The sequence below is a fragment of the Miscanthus floridulus genome, chromosome 4 (genome assembly GCF_019320115.1).
Source record: "Miscanthus floridulus cultivar M001 chromosome 4, ASM1932011v1, whole genome shotgun sequence".
Taxonomy (NCBI): domain Eukaryota; kingdom Viridiplantae; phylum Streptophyta; class Magnoliopsida; order Poales; family Poaceae; genus Miscanthus; species Miscanthus floridulus.
This window is the reverse complement of record NC_089583.1, coordinates 62,540,018-62,560,685: the sequence shown is the minus strand read 5'-3', so window position 1 is coordinate 62,560,685 and position 20,668 is coordinate 62,540,018. Positions and strand designations below refer to the sequence as shown.

The following is a 20,668-nucleotide window of genomic DNA, read 5'->3' as shown; positions in this document are numbered from 1 at the left end:
CTATACGGTATTACAGTTACCGCTACCGTTGTTTGTTTTAGAAGTGAAATGTAAATGAAATATGTTTGTGTTAGAAGTGAAATGTAAATGAAGTAATTAGAAGAACTGTTACTGTCATTAGGTATTACAGTTACCGCCACCGTTGTTTGTGTCAGAAGTGAAATGTAAATGAAGTAATTAAAAGAACTGTTACATTCATTGATGTCTGAAATATACTAGCAAAAAAGGTGTCACAAAGGAACACGGCTATTCTCAAAAGACATACCCTTTAAGAGTAAAACTGTCTAATCCTCAAATGGCATCGTTTCACAACATTTTGTCAAAAACACAATAAAACCTCGAAAACAAGCCTTGAGGCAATCGATATTTTTCAATTTCACTTTCATCCCTATTCGATAGTATGTCAATGGTATTTTTTCAAATCTTATGATATTTTAATGCTACAGAACCAAACCTCCCTTTTAAGTAAAAATCTATATAGAAGTCATAATATACTATGAGAATATATTCATCTTCCACTAAAAACATAATTCCCATTCAATTAATGTACCCTTGAAAAAGTGATTAGTTACCATACGCTTGGAATTAATCTGGTAGACTGGACAACAAAGGCTCAAATCTCCACAGGTGTCCCAGTTCAGTCGGGGCTAACTTCATCGAACATCTGCAGCCGCAATTTGTTCATTTACAGCCACAGTTTGTTCATTTAATGGCCCAACGATTTCAAGACATGCATCAACCACTAATTAACATTGCACAGTCGGACCATGTCCAAACAGCAATGCAACTACAGAACTGCTGATGCTGCCCAGGGGCAAGCTCTAGACCAGACCATGCTTAGGTACATCTCAAAATGAGCTATATGCAAACTACAAACAAAATATAAAGTAGCAGATTCAACCCCATGTCCAAGGAACAAGGACCAGGGGTACTCAACACTGTCAACCACGAGGGGCAGCCATTTGCTGCTTCTTGATCCTATCCCCAGCCTTCACCATGCTGAGGAAAAGATAAGGAATGAGAAATTACAAAACAGAATAGAGCTCAAAACAACTGTGGTTATACTGATGTTATATTGACAAACCTGATATCATGAGGGGTTATAAATATCCATTGAGACCCTTGTTCAACAGCAAATTCTACTAGGGTGTCTAAGCTTATTTTGCGGCTCACCGCATCCTGCCAAATTCATATGGCACCAGTTACCAAGTTTGTTCTGTTATTAAATGGACAAAGATAATAGCAAAGGCCAGATGATTGCTCACCATGAATACATCAAACTCATCCATGGCCCGAAATGGTGCTTCTGTCATTCCATGAAGAGATAAGGTGAAGCAAAGGGTTGAGAAAGATCGCTCTCCACCTGGATAGAATGACAGCACAAACAGAAGTTACTAAAGTTATACAATCAGATAACACTAAACAAAGAACACGTATTTCTTTACCAATGTTCTCAAGAATAAACAAAACTTGTTTAATTAACTAGACTATTGGAAGCTGCAACTACCTGAAAGTCCTCTAGTGTCTCTAATGGTATCACGAGACGCATCTTGAGGCATTGTCAGCTACAGTGAACACCATAATCATTTTATTTAGAGTGGTCCAAAACCAATCATGTATGCATTTAGGTAAAACATTAGAAAAAGGAAATCTTGTGAAAGTAACTCACCTCAACAGACAGAACTTCGTTCTTATAGTCTACATTGATGTGCCCACTGATACCTTTCTTTCCCAGGTGCTCATTGAACCTTTCATATGTGGAAAGGCAGCCAAGACTCAGGGATAATCATATTCCATAATTCATAGGAAGACCTGGAAGAAAATTTGGTGATGAGCGTAGCAAGGAACTTACAGCCACGTAAGCTGACGCTTCAAAAGACCCGCATTTCTCTGGAACTTCTTCCATCGCAAGTCCAATGCCTTTTGACATGCCTACAGAGCAATAAATGGGCTAAAAACAGATCCATTTTGAGTGCATCACACATGAACTGGTATATCTAACACCATTATCGTTTTTCTTCTCAAATTGGCATGAGAGCTGCCAGTCATTATTATTACTTCAATACGCCTACAAATCAATACCATTGCACAAGTCATGCAGATTTGGCTTGCATATTGTATGTATCCACAACTAAAAATGAACAGTTGTTATCAAATCACAACCCTTTACCTGTTGATGGGAAATATAAATCAAGCAAGCCTTTTAAAACCATGTGCATGTGCATCTACAAAGAATGAAGATATCAGGAAAATTGCATGGAACTTACATTTAATTTGTCCCTAAAACCTGCATACATTTGTTGTTTTCTCAAGATCTTCTGTCCCTTTTTGTCATGCAGTGCTCTCAGATCGTCAATGGTTTCAGTATATCTGCACAAATATTTTTTAGGAGAAAGTATCAGAACTCATTGTTTATATATTATGGACATGCACAAACGATGGTCAGACCTCCTGCTTTCTTGCTGAAATTTCTGCTTTAATTTCGTAATACGAGCACTTAATTGTTCTATGGATCCATCAACACCCCCAAGAGCTTCCACTTCACTCTCAGCACAAATTGTTGAAGCCTTTTCAAAATACTCCTGCGAGAGAATATACAGTCAATACTGGACATTGTGAGTCAAATAAACCCCCTCCATCCAACTGAAATTTGAAGCAAAGTGGTACGTGGCACAAGGAAAATTTGGTGGCTAGCAGCTCGAAATTCTTAACAGCTTTTCTAAGTCTTTCAATGTCTACTATGCATCTAAACTGAGCACATGACTCAGTTTAGATTCAGTGTGCTCAGTTTAGATGCATAGTACAGAGCACATGACTAGTACTCAAAAAAAAAAAACTGAGCACATGACTGTAATTTAAATCTCTCTATTGTCTTTTACAAATGCAATATATAGTTGCTGCTTTTAGAACAGTATATTTCATGTACAACTGACCTATGCACTAAATAGATAATATGCAGAATACAAAATCTCTAAGGAAGTTCTGTGTTCAAACACAAGGGTGCTAAATATCAACAACAACAATAAGATAGCCTTTCAGTCCCAAGCAAGTTAGGGTAGACTAGAGTTGAAACCCACCAAGAGCCCCAAGTCACGGTTCAGGCACTTCAATAGCTACTTTCCAAGTACTCATATTCAAACATAGATCTCTAGGTATATCCCAAGCTTTCAAATCTCTTTTTATTGCCTCCCCATGTCAATTTCAGTCTTCCTCTACCTCTCATATTATTAGCTTGGCTTAGAACTCCACAATGCTCTGGTGCCTCTGGAGGTCTCCTTTGGACATGGCCAAACCACCTCATCCGATGTTGGACAAGCTTTTCTTCAATTGGTGCTACCTCTAGACGATCACGTATATCATCGTTCCGAACTCGGTCCATTCTTGTGTGACCGCAAATCCATCGCAACATACGTATTTGTGCAACACTCAGTTGTTGAACATATCGAATCTTTGTAGGCAAATATTCTGCTCCATACAACATAGCCGGTCTAATCGCCGTTCTATAGCACTTGCCTTTTAGCTTTTGTGGTACCCTCTTGTCACAGAGAATGCCAGAAGCTTGTCGCCACTTGAGCACCCTGCTTTGATTCTATGGCTAACGTCTGCATCAATATCTCTATCCCTCTGTAGCATCGATCCCAGATATCGAAAGGTATCCTTAGGCACTACTTGACCTTCCAAACTCACATCTCCCTCCTCCTGTACAACTCCACCAAAGTCGCATCTTATGTATTCGGTTTTAGTTCTGCTCAATCTAAAACCTTTAGACTCAAGGGTCTGCCGCCATAACTCTAGTTTCCTATTTACTCCCGCCTGGCTTTCGTCCACTTAACACTATATCATCAGCGAACAACATACACCAAAGAATATCCCCCTTGTATGTTCCTGGTAACCTCATCCATTACCAAGGCAAAGAGATACGGGCTTAAGGCTGACCCTTGATGAAGTCCAATTTTAATTGGGAAGTAATCTGTGTTACCATCGTTTGTTCAAACACTAGTCACAACATTGTTGTACATGTCCTTGATGTCTTTGATGGAACTTTATGTTTATCCAAAGAACACCACATAACATTTATTGGTATCTTGTCATAAGTCTTTTCCAAGTCAATGAAAACCAAGTGGAGGTCCTTCTTCTGCTCTCTAAACCGCTCTATAACCTGTCTTATTAAGAAGATTGCTTCTGTGGTTGACCTTACGGGAATGAAACCAAATTGGTTTGTTGATATCTGCGTCGTTCCTCGCAGGCGCTGCTCGATGACTCTCTCATAACTTCATAGTGTGGCTCATCAACTTAATTCCCCGATAATTAGTACAACTTTGGATATCTCCTTTGTTTTTGTAGATTGATACCAATATGCTTCTTCTTCACTCCTCAGGCATCTTGTTCGATCAAAAGATATTATTGAACATCTTGGTTAGCCATACTATAGCTATATCCCCGAGACATCTCCACACCTTGATTGGGATACCATCAGGACCCATCGCTTTACCCCCTTTCATCATTTTCAAGACTTCTCTGACCTCCGATTCTTGAATCTTTTGCACAAAGCGCCTGTTAGTGTCATCAAACGAGTCGTCCAGCTGAACGGTGGTGTTCTCGTTCTCACCATTGAACAATTTATCAAAATACTCTTGTCATCTATGTCTGATCTCATCCTCCTTCACCAAGAGCTGCTCTCTCTCATCCTTTATGCACTTGACTTGGTTGAAGTCCCTTGTCTTCCTATCGCGAGCACTAGCCATCCTATAAATGTCCTTCTCTCCTTCCTTCGTACTCAAACGTCGGTAAAGGTCTTCATAGGCCCACCCCTTTGCCCCACTCACAGCTCGTTTTGCAGTCTTCTTTGCCACCTTGTATTTCTCTATGCTGTTTGCACACCTGTCATGATACAAGCGCTTATAGCACTCCTTTTCCTTAATAGCCTTTTGCACATCTTCATTCCACCACCAAGTGTTTTTCGAGTCGCATCCGCTCCCTTTGGTCACTCCAAGCACCTCTGAAGCAACCTTCCGAACACATGTTGTCATCTTCTCCCACATGCTGCTTGCATCGCCTTCATCATTCCAAGGGCTCTCTTCAATGACATTTTCCTTAAAGACCTTTGATGCCTCCCCTTCTAATTTCCACCACTTCGTTCTAGCAACCCTAGCTTGTTTGTTCCCACGAGCTTGCACCAGAAAGCGGAAGTCAGCCACCACCAGCTTATGTTGAGCGAACACACATTCTCTAGGTATCACGTTACAATCCACGCATGTTCGTTTATCCCTCCTTGTAAGGACAAAGTCGATTTGACTAGAGTACCGGCCGCTACTAAAAGTCACTAAATGGGACTCTCTTACTAAAGGGTGCTAAATATCAGAATGTATATATTTTGATGGTGCGACATAACTACACATAAAAAAGAGGGGGTTTGAGCAAAGGATTATTGCCAGTAAAAGAGCAATAACCTGATGAAGCTGTTGAAGATCTGTCAACTCTGATTCAGTTGTTCTAATAGGACCTAAAACCTTCGTTTCCATAACAACTTCATAGTGAGCCTTCTCCTGAAAAGGTTCAAAAATACAATGTAGTACCATGACCACAAGTGTCAAGAACAGTATGCCATGAAAGCCTACAAGGTGTCAGAACAGTAAGTAAAACCTGCTCAGCATCATGTATTTTTCCTTCAACAAGCTGCAAGTCATGCTCAGCATTGCTAATAGTCTCCATTTCAGCACGTGCAGACTCTGGAATAATGTTTTTAGCATTTAGTATATATTAAAGAATTTAGCACAGGGAAGCAGAGTGCAGAGATATTTCTTTAAAAGCAGGATACAGGATTGAAGGAAGAATTAAATTTATTGAGTTGCATGCACCGACCAGTTAAACCCAAAAGCTTAAGTTGATGGGAGAAGTGGGCAATTCACTCATAGTTCAACACTCCCCCTCATGTGGAGGCTCCCTCAGCCCTCTGACGTAGAATAGGAGTGAGCAACAATTATTTTATAGTATTACGCTAACCAGGATTCGAACTCAAGACTTTGATACCGTATTGAGTTGCATGCACCAACTAGCTCAACCCAAAAGCTTAAGCTGATGGGGAGAGGTGGGCAATTCACTTATAGTTCAACAAGATCCCTGAATTTTTCACTCCAAAGTTTTGCCCAACTCTTATTCAGAACAAATTGTAGAAATAAAGCAAAAACAAGTTGGCAATCCAAATATTATGTTTTCTTTGCGGGTCAAAATAAAAAACTGATGGAACAGATATACATTGGTGTTCAAACAAGTTTAAGAAAGATTAAAAAAAAATAACTTGTTCTACAATCTAAATATTAAATAGAATATTGTGTTTAGTGAAATAAACAAAGTGGAAAAACTGCAGTAAACAAATCGAAAAGGTCCAAAAGTTGTGCATGCATCATTTCATCTCTTGACAAAGACCTGTATCACACCAATCCCATTGTAAAAATACATGTTATGGATAACAAGAGAATTTTTGAAATTGCAACTGGTGGCCCTGACAGAACAGGTTGGCTTAATTGGAGCACCCACACCACAACCTAAAATCATAATACAACACCCCTGGCTAGACTCTAAGCATTTACATATGGCTTAAAGTATTGTCTACAGAGCAAGGTTATGGGAGGAAATATTGTCCCCTTCTTCACAAACCATCCAGAAATATATATATTATTGTAATGTGAATGGTGTTCTACTCCTACAACCAATGTAAAATCTACTGGTAAAAGAAGCGATACATAGAAATTTTCCTGAGATATAGGAAATGTATTTCACATAGTCAAATCTCTTTGCTTCCAAGTATATAGATCTTTTTCCAAATTTTATTGTTGCTTAAATTTGACCTTACTGGCAACAAACACAACAAACCCACCACCAACTATTCATAGCTTGAGGTTGTTATGACCACATGGCTCTATTATGACAGTAAAGTATGACAAAGTTTGAAGAAGAGTTAAGTCAACATTAAAGGAAATAGATGTTACCAATGAAGTCCTGATAAGAAGCTCTTCTATTATTCTCTTCTTGCAAAGCATCTGCAAGTTCCAAATTAATTTTCTGCAGAGCTAATTCTTGGTTCCCAATGTTTTCCTTCACTTCCTGCAGAATTAAGACAGTAAACTGATGAGATGCTAGCGTAGATAATGATTGGTTGCAATGCAGTAAAGTGGCAATCGAGAACCATCATTTCAGCTACTAGCTCAGAGGTATCCACAGCAGCAGCATGACTATTGTCAATAGAAATTTTCTTGGTGTCATCCAACTGCGCCTTTTTACGCTCCAGATTCAACTCCTCATTTTCTCTTTTTTTCTGTGGAACATGAGGGGTTGCTATCAGAAAACTTATAAGGAACCTGCACATCAATTTGAATTTTACCTTTAAACGTCTTAATTCCAAATCGATGCTTTCTCGATCAGCAACTAATTTCCTTTTGCGATCCAACCTCTCTGAGTTTATTTGCCTAATTTCAGTAGCTTCCTGCTCCATTTCAGTTATTTTTTCTTCTAGAGAAGTGCACAAACGACCAGCTCTCCAATTCCCACTTGGAGGAAGAGTGGTCTCAACAGAACCTCTATAAAACCTGCAATCAATTGAAACAGAATCAAGAACTCATCATTTCTTTTCTGGAAGACACTTTAGAACAGCAAATGACTTTTGAAGGTTGCCAATTTGTATCCTAGACTTCCAATGTCCATTTGTCCACAATATAACCACTTCCACAGCCAAACTTAATGCAACTTATAACAACGAAAGTTAATCACGTGAACATCTGAGAGACCAATGATCTCGATAAAGGTGTTCATCGACACAGTGATGTTTATGTAAGGGGTCAAAAGAAATCATATTATAGCATTTTAGACTTCTCACCATACTCACAAGGGAAAAAAAAAGTCAGCCAGTTGGAGTTGATCTCTCTTAAAACCTCAACAGGCGGAAAACTACCAAGTGAATGTTTAGATGGTAAATTACACAAATGGAAGGGAGTAATCTGAAAAAAAAAATTCTAGACACATACGTTTCTTAACAAAAACTAGATAAATGCCAGAGTGGAGAAGAGCGTGACCAAAACATGATCCAAATAACAAAAAACAACAGTGCCAATGAGACATACATTTTGCAACCATCAGAAGCATATACTTCCTTCAGATTTCGTATCCTCTGATCAAATGCAACAGATTTTCCAGTTTTATAATCTTGAACTAGGACCTGTCTCTCTGCATGTCCCTGAAATAGCGACTTTTTTAGGAACGTCTCAAAACTATTATTAAAACTGAAGCATGTGAGCCCAAAGAAAAAAAGGAACGGTGATTGACATCTATAAATAAACAAATTTGTGAAGTGTACATGACGCATTACCTGATCCACTAATACATTTAGTATAGTAGGATTTTCTGAATGGATAACTGAAAGTACTGTCGGGTGTGGTGTTGAAGGAAGCAAATGATCTGGAATGTCAATCCTATTCAAAGATGGAATAAGAATTCATCTGAGACAACCAAAGATGAACAAAAAAAACACCTTATCGTCTTACCGTGGTTTAGTGAAGTCATATATAATAATTTGAAGGTTGTGGTAGTTCACTTCTTTCGCACATTCTCGTAAAAGTAGTGAATCCTTATGACATGAGACAATGAAAGCATCTAATAACTTCCCAAGTGCATAATCAATTGCAACAGACCAGGAATCGCTTGCCAGTTGCTGCATCAAAGCAAACAAAGCAAGGTAGTGAAACCTGTAGTGAACAGGTATAGTAATCAAAAGAGACAAGACAACAACCAAAGATAGTTATGGCATACCACATGATGTCCTATTGGACCAACAGGAGGGCATTTGAATCTATTCTTGTGTTTCTCTACTGATTTATAGAGTCTCAGAACTCTATCTCCTCCGAAGGCTGTCACCTGCAAAGGAGCATCACTAGTTGCTACAATTAATTTATACAACCAAATAGCTGCTACTGAAAAAGTAAAAAAAAAAATACACAGAGCATTATCATAGTAGAAATATTTAATGCTTAATGAAGCATCGGATATTACTTTATCATGTTGGCGTCGTCGTAGATCATCAATTTGACATTTCAGTTGATTGAACCTACGTCCATCTTCTTCTATCTGCGAAGTACATGCAACAGAATATACAGTACAATACCACAAGGATCCAAGACAAAGAGGCCGAAAGCATAAACAATAGCAACACAGCCAAAATTGCATGCGGTGAAGATAATTGTGACTACTCAAATTATTCCCCTAAACCAAAACAATGTTGCTCACTAGGGAGGAGTTATACTTTTGGGGTTTGGCCAGGGCTAGGGGCATCTCATTTTTCCTTGTCCTTGGCCCGCAGAGCAGTCGGTAGGAGTCCTCTTTTCCCCTTGGTTAGGTCAAGGTTGTTCAATGCTTTTTTTTTTTGGTTGTTCAATGTTTTCAAGAGTGTGCATGTAATCAAACACCAAATTGTGTACATGTGAGTGTGTTTGTCAAGGCTCTTGCCCCTTTTTTCTGCTTAATAACACTCCTTCCATCTTATTTCTGATAAGTGCATAAGGGTATAAAAAAAGTTTCTGAAATCAATTGTCCCATAGGAGATGCAGGATTGCAGGCACCCATTGTGCCTCAAGCAAGACGGATGACGCTTTGATTTTGCTCAGAGATTGAATGCACTGTGACCCAACCACTCGATCTGCCCTGGGGTCCAAACTGAATAAATCCCAAGTCGTTGAGTAGCATGGATCACTCAGAACATTACCGTGCGGGAGTTGGCAAGCCCAGAGCAACAGTTTTGAGACGCGTGATGATGGCCAAGCGTGCTGGGCACTGAAGCCACGATGCGCCGTACTGCAATGCCAATTAGTAATCTCCTTGGTCTCAGTGTCCAGAGCTTAGGCATCAACTAAAAGCAGATGGAGTATAATGATATACAACTCTCCATGGGAAAAAATTATATGGTGCAGATAGTTGTGGCTATTCAAATCATTCTCTGATTGATGGTTTGACATATTTACCTCTATATGCCATTGATGGTTACATATTTACCTCTATATGCCATATTGCCGTATCGTTTTCAGCTTAAACGAGATTTGACTTAGGTCTCGGTTCTCTTTTATATTGCCATCAAGTATTATGGTTGCTTTCTAAACCTTTTTTTTCAAACACGCAGGAGAGTTGTGTATCATCATTATATTAAGAAGAAGAGTCTACGACTCATAGAACCCCTTAAAAGGGCATGAGCAGCTTTCTAAACCTCAATAGCTATTTTTTAATCAACTTAGAACCCTAAAGCTCCAATTGTGGATCACTTCACTCCTTTAACACTTACAACACACACCAAAGAACAATGGGCATTGTCCATTGGCAACAGAGACACATCAATGTCACTGTTAGGTTGGCTAGTATGCTTCCTGAGATGGTGCTCAAGATGACAAAGTTGTGCAGAAAGCTGGTTTTCTTGTGGTACATTTGAGAACCATAAAAAAATTGCAATGAATAAGCCACTCTTGGCAGACCTAGTTTGGAAGGCAAAAAATTATAAATACCTCTTTTCCGATGTCACCGATGTTTTTAATAATGCCCTGTAGTTCTTCAGATAATTTCCTTCCTTCCTCATTTAACCTGGATGACACAGCAGAATCAAACATCCAATAAGCAAACCTGGTGTCACCTAAAGCAAAAGTAATTAGGAGGAAAAACTACCTTGTAGCATTTAATTGGGCAGAGTTTATCTCCTGCTGTAATTCCCGTATGCTATCCTCAACTTGAGATACTTCAGCCTTCGATTTCATATAGAAAGGATTCAAATGAGATAGAATTATGGGAAGTTCCAAAAGAAAAGTGAAGGTTCCAAAGCCAAATGAATATCAAAAGAAACCAAAAGGGATGTAACACATTAGTGCTGACTGCTGGAGTATATCAAATCAAATATTAATAAAAGACTAAAAATTCAAAATCCCAATAAGGGGTATATGCCAGCATAGGATATACAGCTGTGGTTCAGGCCCACCAACCAAGCATATTACATCCAATAATGAATATCTTGGGAATGTAACTGACAGATCCCACCTAATCCAGGACGTGGATAAGTATGTCCAGGGTTCGTAATCAGCACTAGAGCAGGGGCAACACAAAACAGAAGGTAGAGCCTTGGCTAACAAGGAGAAAACTCCTATCGAGTGAAGACACGGACTAGCACCTGATCTTTCAGTGGGTCGTTTCTCTGGATGGTGGAGAAAAGTTATCAGAGCTGTACCAAAGGAAGCGCGTAAGGGCTTCAACTCCTTAATAATCTTGGTGGCATGGGAGATCTAGAAGCACCGCAATGATTGCGTGTTCGAGAATTCGAGGCCGAGTCTTCAGGTGGTGCTGAGGGCTGTGAGCATGGAGGGTGGTCTCTGGTGTTCAGCAGGGGCTTCAAAGCTCCAAGAGCTCATGCCCAGGTTGCTGGCCCTTGGTGCTTAGGCCCTTTGGTCGCTGGTCGTTTTTCTTGTTCTTTGTGGCGAGTATCTAGATTAGTTCATGAGGTGTGGTGTGTGTGTGTTTGCTCTTTGTACTTGGGTTTGGGTCCTTCTGGACTCGTGTACTGTTTTTTCTACCTTAATGAAATGACGCGCAGCTCTCCTGCGTAGTTCGTGAAAAAAATATATTATTAGAGATATGTGTTATATAGTCTAACACATTACAGGAGGAGACCTTCAGGGGACAAGGAATTCTGAATCGAACTCAAGACCTAACCTTGCTGAGATCACCATCCCGATCTCACCGAGATCGTAGTCTAGCAGCATCAAGCCCAGACCCTTGTAACTAAGTATAGACATCTACACTGTAACCAGTTCATCAATAATGAAGAAAAAGAACACATGACATTGGGCTATTATACTTCAGCAGGCCTGAACCTGTATTCATCATGTGTCTCATGTTTGGGTATTGGACTACGATACCTTAATCCCAAAGGTAACCCATTTACTATAAATGCTATTTATAATATCTAAATCATCAACAAGTCTGGGCTGGAGAGGCTCCCGCGTCATCCAAAAGGGCGCCTCAGGTGGCACCCCAAAGTAACACCCCAAATCCGCGGCCGCCACCGCTCCCCTCTCCCTGCTTCCTCTGTCGCCGGAGCAGATGGCCGGAAGCCTGGCAGACTGCGAGAACACCGGCAGAGGGGCCATCTCTCCCCGTAGTGGCCTATTTGTTTGATTTCATGGAGCTTCACAAGTGGCTATGGCGGCGAGCAGATCTGGCGCAGGCCTGGTTGGGGAAGTGTCGACAAAAGATGCTAGGCAGTCCTCCGAGGGGTATCCCACAAAGGTAGATTGATCGGTGGAGGTGCGCGTGATAGGAACCAGATGGTGACACAAGGCGTAAAGACAGCGATTTAGACAGGTTCGGGCCGTCTGATCGACGTAATACCCTACGTCCTGTGTCTTTGGTGTATTGTATTGAGATGTAGTAGCTGTAGACTAAGGGACCCCTGCCTCTCCTTATATACTCTGGAGGGGTAGGGTTACAATGAAAATATCCTATTTGGTACTATACAATATTTTGCGGTGCACGTCGACCAGTGCCGTACACGCCTTGATCTTGTGGGCTGGGCCACCTCTGATGGTGCGGCCCATGTCTTGTCTTGTGGATACCGGGGGTCATATCCCCCACAGGAAGCGACATGGGGAGGCTCTGCTCTCTTGTGTCGCCCGGCGGGCGACTCCTCCGCTGCTCCACGGTAGGGCAGGGCTAGATCCTCCCTCTCCCTTGCTGCCAGCAACTCAGGTCACTGGTTCAGTTTACGAGGAAAATTGATATAAATCAAATTGTGATTAAGAGGATCCTATGAATAAGGGGATCTCTCCAAGGCAAATCCAAGCACAAATCAATTGGAGGTGCACTCAAATCCATTTCATCTGGCTGTTGCATCACTCTTATGCCTCCCTCCCTCAGGTCATTGACAGCCCATCTCTTCTCTCCCTCCAGGATAATATCCCCTCCGCTCTTCTACCCAATCTCATTGCAGCAGCAGAAGCAGCAGCAGCAGAAAGAGATACAGATCTTAATTAGCTGCAACTCAATGAAGTATGCTGGCAAGATGGTAAGTCAAAGACTAGTCTCTTCACTCTTGGCAGCTTGACTCCAGTAATAACTTAATAACCATAATATCAAGCTTGTATCTATGTGCAATGGCAAAGCATGATACGAAATCAAGGTGGGGCCAACACAATGGGCGGGCAAGTGTAGGATGTCAACTGATCAATGCGTAGGAGGTAACAGTCAGTGGACGCAAGCATGAGAATATGTGAGGACTAATGTGAGGTTGAAGATGGTATGGACCATGTTGGATTAATGAGCTGCCTCAGCTTGCTACTCGCCGATGACAAGCTTTGGCAGGCTTCTTGAATGCAGAGCCTTCCAATGAATGCTTCCTTAACTAAGATGGTGTCACAACCATTCGGCCATTGATGCCTAATGTGCTAACGCAGTAATTAGAGCTTAGGGTCCTTTGATTTTATACTGAGTTGAAAAGGCTTTAGGCCACATAGGCCGCTGTGTCCTGATGCATTGTTTGATTGTTCTCTTCTGGCACTAGCATGTTGGTGCTTTGTGCTCCTTGAATATGTGACTGAAATAGAGGGAAATTCATTTCCCTTAACTACTTCATCTTCCCCGGATTGGACCTGCTCTTCACTGTCCAGTAATCCTGCTAGTTCTATCCACAAATCCATCCAGGAACTTGGTACCTGCCATATCATCTCATGCAGCATTACCTGGTGCTAAGGAGTCGTTTTGCATCAAGAGGAGTGGGAGGTTTTGGCCTTAATTATGCTCCGTCAGGGCCTATGTGCATGCATTTACCCCTTCAGCGCCATTACACCATGCAGCTGGATGCCTGCATTGATGGCCACACCTTGACAATGTTGCTCAACCCAAGTCCATGCAGAACTTCATCACCAACTACACAAAATGAGATAAACTTAGGTGTGGCCACCTGCCATGTCACCAATGGCAATCATGTGGCTGTAGCAGCAATGCCTAACTGCCCATACACATCCGAGCTATTTTGCACCAACTTCTATGTGCCCCTCTTGGGCCTTGGCAGCTTAAACCTCATCACTATTGTCTATCAGTTAACGAATTTGAGGCATCTTCTCATTTAACTGTTGCTATATACTAGTTTGCATGGGTGCCTAGCCATGAGCTGTCTGTAACTGAGTACAGTGAGTTGTCCCAGGAAATCATGGAATATAATATGTACAATTATGAAAAAAAATATATTCCATAAGAAATTGATCGACAGAAAAGAGACATGATATCTGGGCGCAGGCACCCTTGATCTTGTAAGTTAATTGTTTATGGAATGTGTGATGCACCATCCTTAGTTCGAATTTTCAATAAAGAAACAATTTGTGTAAGATATGGGTGCATGTGCACTTTAACTTTTTTCAAGATATAAGGCCAAGATGTGAACCAAGACAATCAACGTCATGTGTGGCTTGATCTATTAATGGGCGATTGTGCACAAACTCAAAGAGTTGATTAATTCCATACCCAACTACAACCAATCATGTTGGCAACTAGCTGTTTTACTTTTCTAAAAGAAAAGTGTCATACACTGGTGGTCCTCAAACTTGTCCTAAGGTGCCATCTAGGTCCATGAACTTGCATATTGGCATATTGCACAAGCACATCCCTAAACTTGCTATGTCACCTAGGTCCATGAACTTGCAGACTTTAGAAGCGCGTCCCTCATCTTACTAAATGGTGTCATCTAGGTCTAAAGTGTTAGACATATGAGAAATTATTGGTTTATTTTAATTCAATTTAGATATACTACATTGAACAGCAGTGTCCACTTGCATAACTATCACAACTATAACCAATGAAGAAGTGGATCACTTTTTATGGACTCGCTCAGAATGATCTTCATGGCCTATTAGAAATAGCAGGTGCTCTGGTGTAATCCCTACCAACAGAAAAGGATTATCATCAGTGCTTGGCAAATTTGGACCCTTTTATCATGCGGAGGGGTTCTCAAACCCTTTTTTCATGGAAGTTTTTATCATCAGTGCTTGGCAAATTTGGAAGCAAAGAAACAACTTCATTTTTAGTTGAGGCCAACCATCCTTCCTTGCTTGGAAAACAGGTTTCATTGATGAAGCTCGCCTACAAGCTCACAGGATCTCTGAAAACAAGCGCTCTCCCTTCCTTTCTTGGATAGATTTGTGTACATAGTTTGGTCCAGCCTGCCTCAGGCTACCTGTTTCCTTCTTTGCTGCTGTTTTTTGTTCTGTCTCTTTTGTACAGTTGGTTCTTTTTGGTTTAATAAATTACTAACAGTGGGGGCTTCCCCTGCTGTTGTTCTTTCAAAAAAAAAAGAGAAAAGGATTACAATCGGGTTGGTAAATCGATAGTCATACTTTCAATAACAGACAAATTCAACATGGGCTAATTCTTGCACTACTAGTCCCACTCAGGTATACATCTCTAACACGTTGGTAAATCGATAGTCATACTTTCAATAACAGACAAATTCAACATGGGCTAATTCTTGCACTACTAGTCCCACTCAGGTATACATCTCTATGTTAGAGATGTCTTTTTCCAAAATTAGATTAAAAACAAACACATAGTTTCTCATATGTCTAACAATTTGGACCTGTATGACACTATTTAGTAAGATCAGGGATGCACTTATACATTCTGCAAGTTCATGGACCTAGATGACACAGATTAGCATGTTTAGGGTTGCACTTGTGCAATCTGCAAGTTCATGGACCTAGATGGCACCCAACAAATTTAAGGACCGCCAGTGTATTTTACTCAAAAGAAAAATAAATTTAGCAGAAAAAGATTCACCTGAGTTTGTTGCATATGCTGCAGCTCAAATTCATGAACTTGCCCCTCTAGCTGTCTCAAACGGGCATTCATTTTATTCAATACTTGTCTTCCACGAGCATGCTCTTTCTCAAGATCCATCTTCAGTTTCACAGCCTGCAACGGAACATAAATATTAAGAAGACAGCTAACAAAGTAATGGCGCAATCATATCTAGTACCTAATAGGAATAGATAGAATTTCAAAATTTCAGGAAATTTGTCACACAAATAAGACAATTTTCACATAATTTGCAACATGTAATTCTAATTTACTTCAATGTGTAACCTATTGAATTTCTTAAATGATACATTTATCATAGACAATGTGGATGCTCATATAAGCACATTCAGATGGCAAAAGTAAGGAGGCAAGTGATTGCCTGCAAGTGATAGATGTGAACAGTATCATATGACTAGTGGTAAAACGTGGCAACTATCCATGACCTAAAGGTAAAGCTTAGATCATAATTGACACCAAAATGAGAAGTATAATCAGTAAACTGAAACATGTGAAGTATAGGTACTTGCAGTGTTGTGCAATTTCATATTCATATATAAGGCCATGAACATGCATACAATAAACATCTATTATGAAAACCACATGCAATAGCACCAAGGTTGTTATTTACGATTCATGATGTGTTTTAAGTAATTGTTGTAAAACATCAGAAACAATGTATACAGCAATACTGAAAGCTACTTAAGCCAACAGCATACCTCGTGAATGTCATGATCCATTTTTTCCCTCATCCTCCTTGCTTCCTGTGTCTTCTCCAAAAAAGATCTAAAATTTTCTTTCTTCACAATAAATTCTTTCCTCAGTTCCTCTATAATGGCCTACAAGATAAGGAAAAATCAATTCAGTTAACAACCCATTTCAACATTCCAGACCTGGCACACCTGTATTAATTTAGCACACAAACTTTGCAACATGACTGCAACATCCTCAGGGAGTAGGGAAAATTGTAACATAAACTACTGGAAGGAATGAAACTTGAACCATGGCAACTCCATTTCTACAGGTTAGTTTGTAAATGAATAAATGATGACTTCAAACTGCCATGAAATAACCAACTGCAAATGTTTTGAACAAATTCAGAAGATCAATGTTCTTAACCAATACGAACTATGGTATTATACCCTGCATTGCACATTTACAATATAGAAGCTCTACTTAGCTTACCAAAATTTCTACATAGCTTTGATTGAAGTCCACTCCATTCATTATTACAAATATCATACGTGACCATACAAATGTATTAAAGAAGTGTCCTTGAATTCATCCTTTGATCTAACAAAACTATGAGTACAATACAAGCAAACAAATTAGCAGTCTATTATGAATTTATATTTGGTAAAATGCTGACTGACAAACATGAAGTTCTTCCAGCACTACTGGTACACAACTAGAGACTGAGTAAGGTTAGGTAGTTAGATAACAAAACAAATATATCACAACATACATAGAACAGGACTGCTCTAAGAAAAATGAGACAGAATTGTTCCCATTAAAGTATCACTTACTGTATTTCGATCAATTCGTTCTTGGCATGCAGGGATGCGCTCTTTGAGTTTTTCAAGGGTCTCTTCTTGTCCCCCAATCTTTTTATCAACATCATAAACCCATGCCCAAGCCAACTTTTTCTTCAAGTTTTCAATCTCGTGTGCTATTTCTTCAATATGTTCCATATTCTTTATCTTCTCCTGAATTTCATCAAGTTCTCTGAGCGCTGGCCTAATTGACGCTTCCAGTTCTTCAACTATAGAGTCCGCAATGTACAGGTTGTCTCTTATTGTAGCAAGCAAGTCATTCACTTGTTGAAGAAGCGTAGCCTTGAAAAAGAACTGAAGCAAAACAGAAAGGTATGAACAGTAAAAACCTAGAATGAGGCCAGTTATCAGTTATATTAGGAAAGCATACAGAATGCACAGGTGCAGCACACTTTTAAACTCAACTTAATGACTGAAGCATAATTGCTCAAGTTTATCTAAAATGGTATGGTATATACTGAAATCTGGCCTATCAATAAGTTGAACATTATCTTATTCATGAAACAGCAATCAGCAAATAATTCAGCAAGAATGAAAATATACAATATCCAGGCCACTGCGAGGCACATGAATTTGGATTCGACAATAATAGACCACTGAAAGGCACATGAGTAAGGCATAGATGTTCCATTGCATAGTTAAAAATTGCACAACGAGTGGTGTGAAACTAAAAATTTTGATTACCTTGAACTTGTCCTTGTCATTTCCTGAATGTAAAAACTCTCTGCTTTTGTCTTGACTCATAATTACACAAGGGTTTTCAACTTCAATCTGAAAAGTCACACAGATGCATCACAGTGCGGACAACATATATCTGGTAATCACATTACAAATAAGTATAACAGAAAGGTATAAAGATGAAAACAATTAGATATCTATAGAATGAACTCATGATGATGCACCAACTTTTTCACCACAAGCATCCATAAATATACACTATGCTTTCAAGAAACTAGAAATGGTCTTATACTCTTATATTATCAACATCAAAGCATGCAGAGCTCCTACATTGCTGACTGAATTTGCTCCCGTACCATGTTGGATGTGTGTATTGTATAGCAAAACTTCACCATGTGCCTTACGCATTCAAGAGTGTGGCAATTATTAACTTCATTAACAATCATACGATCATATTTTGCCTATTTTGAAGCAGTACTACTCCACAGAAAAACAAACAATGAAGAGGCAACCAACTACCAAGCAAGTCAAAAGGACAAGAGTGTTCTAAGAAACAAGCAACTTACATTAAAATGTTCAATTATTTCATTTAGGTCATCCTTGCGATGCGCCACCTTCCTCCCTGTTCCAATACATGCAGACATTAACAGTTGATATAACATAAGAATTCATGGGGAAATCTAAAAGAGCTGATAAAAAATAAAGCTATTCTCTTAGTCCTGTTTGGCAAATTTACCACAATTATCAATTGGTTAATTCATACTTACTGCGATTTCAAATGTCAGCCCGTAATTCTGGCCAAAAGCCATTCTCACATCCAAGACATACAGTGTTTCATTTCTTGTTTAATAGAATTTTAGCTATATATGATGGAAATGAAGGGTAACACATAAAAACTGGGTGCTCTGAGTATAATTAAATGGTGGGAGGGCAGAATGTCTGCGATTTAAAAGCACATAGTATGAAGCCAACAATTTAAGAGCATGTGAATTTTTTGCCTACTTGGAAGTGGGTCATGATACTTCTCACAAGAAAGGTAGTGGCAACTAAGAAAGGGAGAAATGCAACAGTCTATAATATTTGAAAGGGGCATTTGCATGTTGCCACAACTTATAAGGCTAATTACCCAAATGTTTGAACCACTGCCCCAACTTTGATTAAAATTTTGGAAACAGCAAGGCATGCGGTGCAAAGTGCAAGAAAAGAAAGGAGGGAACTCAATACCATGAGAAGCCTCTATTGTAAAACAACCTAACAAGTGAAAAAGTGACTAAACAAAGGCAGCAGTATAATTAATAATATCAAAAACTACAATAATGTTAAAGCAAATAGCACGGACTATTAGAATGAAAACACGGCCAACAATTGACAACTTGGTGCCAGCAACTTCACACAAGAAACGCTACTTGCAATTGAAGAACACGACCAACAATCAGGGAGGCTAGAACAAGTAGTTTTACCATGTTGATCCTTCAAAACTGTAGAACTGGTTGATTCAGTAATCCTGCGTTCCAATATAATAGTGTTCCCATATACTTCAGGCTTAAACGCATCTTCCCCATGGTTATTAATATCTACAGTAATTGCTGCATAGCTGGAGTGGTAGAGAAGATGAAAAAATTAGACCAGGTTACAGCTGGTTCCAAAAGGAGACACGAAACCTTAAGTGAAGGTTGTACGGTGAAGAATATGTGTGGCAGATTAATTATCCACTATGCATGAAAACTGTCAAGAAAATTTCTTTATGCTTTTTAAAAATACAATATATTGTAAAGGCCTTGAGCTTGAGGAGCATATTGGGAATATACTAGGTGTACGTGTGTGGCACAATATTTGCAGTTCTCCATAACCATAACTCATCTGTATCAATTAGCCACATCGACAGACAACAGTCAAACAGCTCAACGCAGTAACAGAGTCCACAAAGGTCGTTAGCCCTAAAACTGATTTAACTCTTTCTTTAGAAAATCATTAACTAAAAATTATTTTTTCAGGTCTAAAAGAAGAAGAAGGGGAGGAAAGAGAGAAGGTGAACTCAACCTGCAGCCGGTCTTGATGAAGTCCTTGAGGGAGGCGGCGCGCTGGGTGTTCTTAGCGCGGCAGCCGAAGGCGACGCAGAGGGCGGTGAGGATGGCGCTCTTCCCGCCTGCGCCGCCGCGTCGTAGGAGAAGAGAAGGCATCATTCTTCAGGAGGCACCGCGAGAAATGGGGTGAGGGACGGGGGGTTAGGGTTTGGGAGGCGTACTTCCGTTCTGTCCGGTGATGAAATTGACGTGCTGGTCGAGCTCGATGTGGAGGCTGGAGTGGCACATGAAGTTCTCCAACCGGATGCGGGAGATCGTCCCCGCCGCCATCGCCGGCGACCACGCGACGCTTCTTCTCTCTCGTCGGTGGAAGCTTGAACCCGAAAAAGGATGAGTAGTGGAGGATTTTGCGGGCGGTTTGTTTGGGGGCAGCGTGTGTGCTTTTAGCTGGGAAGAAGCCCGCCAGAACCCCCCAAAATAGCCGCGGGCCGCGGGGAAGATGGGCTTGTGAAAAACTTTAAACAAATATTATTTCTTTGCATAAGAAACTTT

At 40.1% G+C, this 20,668-nt stretch overlaps 1 protein-coding gene across 1 annotated transcript; it reads right to left on the bottom strand.

Annotated features, from left to right (window-relative positions):
- Positions 1-552: 552 nt before the first annotated feature.
- Positions 553-20,565, bottom strand: LOC136549733 (structural maintenance of chromosomes protein 6B-like). The gene is made up of 28 exons (XM_066541129.1): positions 20,338-20,565; positions 20,133-20,238; positions 19,553-19,686; positions 18,659-18,714; positions 18,099-18,185; positions 17,388-17,708; positions 16,581-16,700; positions 15,844-15,978; positions 10,696-10,772; positions 10,539-10,614; positions 9,043-9,117; positions 8,803-8,907; positions 8,538-8,704; positions 8,363-8,465; positions 8,118-8,230; positions 7,382-7,586; positions 7,187-7,315; positions 6,990-7,104; positions 5,644-5,729; positions 5,451-5,546; positions 2,449-2,582; positions 2,268-2,370; positions 1,853-1,932; positions 1,670-1,748; positions 1,508-1,565; positions 1,266-1,363; positions 1,085-1,179; positions 553-999 (listed from the first exon to the last, which is right to left on the bottom strand). The coding sequence occupies exons 1-28, from the start codon at positions 20,444-20,446 to the stop codon at positions 942-944; spliced, it is 3,120 nt and encodes a 1,039-aa protein (XP_066397226.1). The 5' UTR covers positions 20,447-20,565; the 3' UTR covers positions 553-941.
- Between the last annotated feature and the right edge of the window lie 103 nt (positions 20,566-20,668).

Bases quoted from the DNA above. Each gene is read 5' to 3' on its own strand.
- LOC136549733 (XM_066541129.1), bottom strand. From the start codon at position 20,446: ATGGCGGCGGGGACGATCTCCCGCATCCGGTTGGAGAACTTCATGTGC. The intron at 2,371-2,448 runs GTCTGACCATCG...ATATTTGTGCAG, and splicing joins TTTCAGCAAGAAAGCAGGAG to ATATACTGAAACCATTGACG. The intron at 1,364-1,507 runs GTAGTTGCAGCT...CATTCTATCCAG, and splicing joins AGACACTAGAGGACTTTCAG to GTGGAGAGCGATCTTTCTCA.